A 3172-nucleotide genomic window follows, 5' to 3' on the forward strand; every position below is an offset into this window, starting at 1 on the left:
TGATTATAGATCTACACTCAAGATCAGATGAACCTGAATCAACTGAGTTTCTTCAGTGCAGATTACAAAAATACAAGAGTTCTTTCAAGATACCATTATTCTCTCTAGAAAATTAGAATTCGAATCAAAAAGTCCCTTTTATGATGCCATAAGCCTTGTATTTATAGGCCCAGGATCGTACAGATGATGTCCCTCATAATCAGGATATTTTGTTATTCTCACTATATTAAATTTACAGTAATATTCAAAATATAACAATACACTATATTCATGGGATAAACTGAGAGATTCCCGCTCAAGCCAAGACCGATTCTTGTTGGAGCCGTTTTTGGGATTTTTCACGTAGCCCTGCTCTGTCTAGTCGATCCATATCACATTCAGGCTGGTCGGCCAAACCTTCACTGGGCGGACACGCACCTGACTGGGCAGACATGCACCTGGCTGGGCAGACATGCACTTGGCCGGGCAGACATGCACTTGGCTAGTCGGACATGGTCATGACTGGTCGGACATGGTCATGATTGGTCGGACAAGGTCATGCCTGGGCAGACAAACATGTGACTGGTCGGACAAGGTCATGCCTGGGCAGACAAACATGTGACTGGCCAGTCAAAATTCTTCACTGGTTTACCGGGTCACTCCTAAGCCAGATCACCCAACCATTCCTTGCCATTTGTCATTTCTATTGCCACGTCATCGAACTCCAATTTTTGGGGATAACACCTAACCAAGAATGGAAACAACGAGTTAGGATTTGAGTAAAGATAACTAAAGGAAACTAAGGAACCATACAAAAATGAACTTAAGATTAGGAATACCTTTGAATATACTAGCATCGAACTACACCTTGATATTGAAAACACACTATAAATCATACTTCCCAAGTGTTTATAAAGCTTAAGATGATAAAGATTTTATCCCAACCCAAGAGTTTATCACTCTATAGTAACCCTAGCAGCTTGAAGGCTCTGAACACTGCTTGAAGAATGAGAAAAATTGCTGGGTACTAGGTCCTATTTACAGAGTTCAAGGAGTGAACTATCTCCTTTTAGCTTGAATAAAAATAATGAGTATTAATTGAAAAATATTTGAATATTCGTTCACCAGGTGTTGAAGACTTGGTCAAAACGTTTAGAGGCTAGTCAAGAGGTTAGGAAGTGAATCAAGCTCGGTTTCAACATCATTGAAAATATGGCCCTAGGGACGATATATCGCCCATCATAGGCGATATATTGCCTGGCCTTATGTCCCGAGTGCTCGTCGTTTCGTTTGTGAGAAGTTGACGTGTTTTTCGTATTCCCTGTGTGGCGATACAGTGGCTCCTATGCTGCGATATATCGACATACGTGAATATATTAAACATGTAATTGCACTTTTTCAGCATAATTTGAATTGATTAATCAGGTTTGACTGAGTAATACGAGATTCTAGCAAGTTCTGGAAGAGTCTAGAGCTTCTAGAAACTTCTATTTTTGAATTATCTACTTAAAAATGTTTAAATCCTCAAATAAACAAGGTTGTGACAAATTTCATGCTCCTAATGGTCTTGGAAGATTCTAGAGCTTTCTTGAACTTTCTTTTATTTAAACTATAATTAAATCCTTGATTAAACATGCACATGACAAGTGTCATGATCTTATTAATTCTATGTAAACCTTATAGTATAATAAATAACATCTTTATAATAAGCTATATTAATCAAACCTTATGTTATAATTAATATTTTTAAACTATAGGTTAAAGTCCCGACTTGAACCAAAATCCACAGTAACTATCATACTATAACTGCTACTGTTGTTAGAGAGTATGGCACAGAGCATGAAGGTGAAATATGACAAATACTGGGGAAAGATTGACGAATGTAACGAGACACTTATAATTTCCTTGGTTCTTGACCCAAGATACAAGCTCAAGTATCTCAACCATTGCTTCAAAGCTTTTTATGGTCCACTGACATGCGCTCAGATGGTTAATGAGGTAGAACAAACATTACGATCACTGTTTGATTTATATGGTGGGGGCTATACATTACTTCAGCCATCTATGACCCAGTCTCAGTCTCTGTCTCACTATCAACCTTAGCCTAGTGGATCTTCCTCTTCCTCATTCACTACTACTTCTAGTTTGAAGAAGTATGCTTCGTTGCATGATGAGTTTGTACAACAAAGGAAAGAGGAAGATGGTGGTAAGAGAAAGAATGAGGTTGATAGGTATCTAACTGAGGATGCTGAACCTATGATTGAGAGTGTCAACTTAGAATTTTGAAATGGTGGGCCGGAAATGCATCCAAGTACAAGATCTTGCCAACCATTGCTAGTGAAGTGTTAGCCATAGCAGTTACAATTGTTGCTTCTGAGGCTGCCTTTTCGACTGGTAGTAGAATTTTAGATCCCTTTAGGAGCTCACTAAGTCCTAAAATGGTTGAATGTTTAATATATCTCAAAACATGGTGGAGCAGTTCACATCAACCAATCATTGTTTGAGAGTACATGGATGAAAATGAAGTTCTAGAGACATCAGAGATTCTGGAGTCTGGTAAGTTGTTAAACAAACTTTTATTTGAATTTCATTTGTAATTATTGTTTGAAATTAAATCATATTTATGGAAATGTATAATATTATAGAGATCACTTGTGATACTACAACTGCTGCAGCTAGTGGTAGTGAGCATGTTTCCTCTTCGCCTTCTGGTTCTATTAATGCTCCATCTACAACCTCATCTGCTGCACAAGGAACTGATTGAATGAAGACGGGAACCTCATCTTTAGACTTTGGTTATTTTGTGGACTTGTTAAGTTTTAGTATTTTAGTAACTTTTGTTAAGGACTTTGAAATTTGAATTTGGACTTTTGGATTTGGACTATGGTATTGGTAATTTGGTATGGACTTTTGAATTTATGGCTTTTTGTTTTTTGTTAGAGTTAGAAGTAGAACTTGGATGTTTCATTCATATTAGTTACTTATTAATTTGTGGAAATTTCTAAGAAACTAAGAATTGTGCTATAAGTTTTTGCTAATTAGTAAGTATTTAGTAAATTTTTTAATTCTTTCTTTAATTAATGGTAAAATATTGATCAATTAAAAGTTTGACAAAAATAAATAAACCCAAATTGTAAAAAAAAGAAGTTAAAAGTATGAAACCTAAACCCGACCCGAACCTGACCATATCTGA

At 36.4% G+C, this 3172-nt stretch overlaps 1 protein-coding gene across 1 annotated transcript; it reads left to right on the plus strand.

Moving 5' to 3' along the window:
* The first annotated feature begins 1806 nt into the window (after window positions 1-1806).
* LOC133824435 (uncharacterized) lies at window positions 1807-2265 on the plus strand. The gene is made up of 2 exons (XM_062257315.1): window positions 1807-1977; window positions 2083-2265. Exons 1-2 carry the CDS (start codon window positions 1807-1809, stop codon window positions 2263-2265), a joined length of 354 nt encoding a protein of 117 aa, XP_062113299.1.
* The last annotated feature ends 907 nt before the right edge of the window (window positions 2266-3172 follow it).

The sequence above is a fragment of the Humulus lupulus genome, chromosome 3 (assembly GCF_963169125.1).
Source record: "Humulus lupulus chromosome 3, drHumLupu1.1, whole genome shotgun sequence".
NCBI classification, from domain to species: domain Eukaryota; kingdom Viridiplantae; phylum Streptophyta; class Magnoliopsida; order Rosales; family Cannabaceae; genus Humulus; species Humulus lupulus.

Excerpts from the sequence above, each read along its gene's own strand:
- LOC133824435 (XM_062257315.1), top strand. The coding sequence starts at position 1,807 with ATGGCACAGAGCATGAAGGTGAAATATGACAAATACTGGGGAAAGATT. Across the intron at positions 1,978-2,082 it reads GCGCTCAGATGGTTAATGAG|CCTAGTGGATCTTCCTCTTC; the intron begins GTAGAACAAACA and ends TATCAACCTTAG.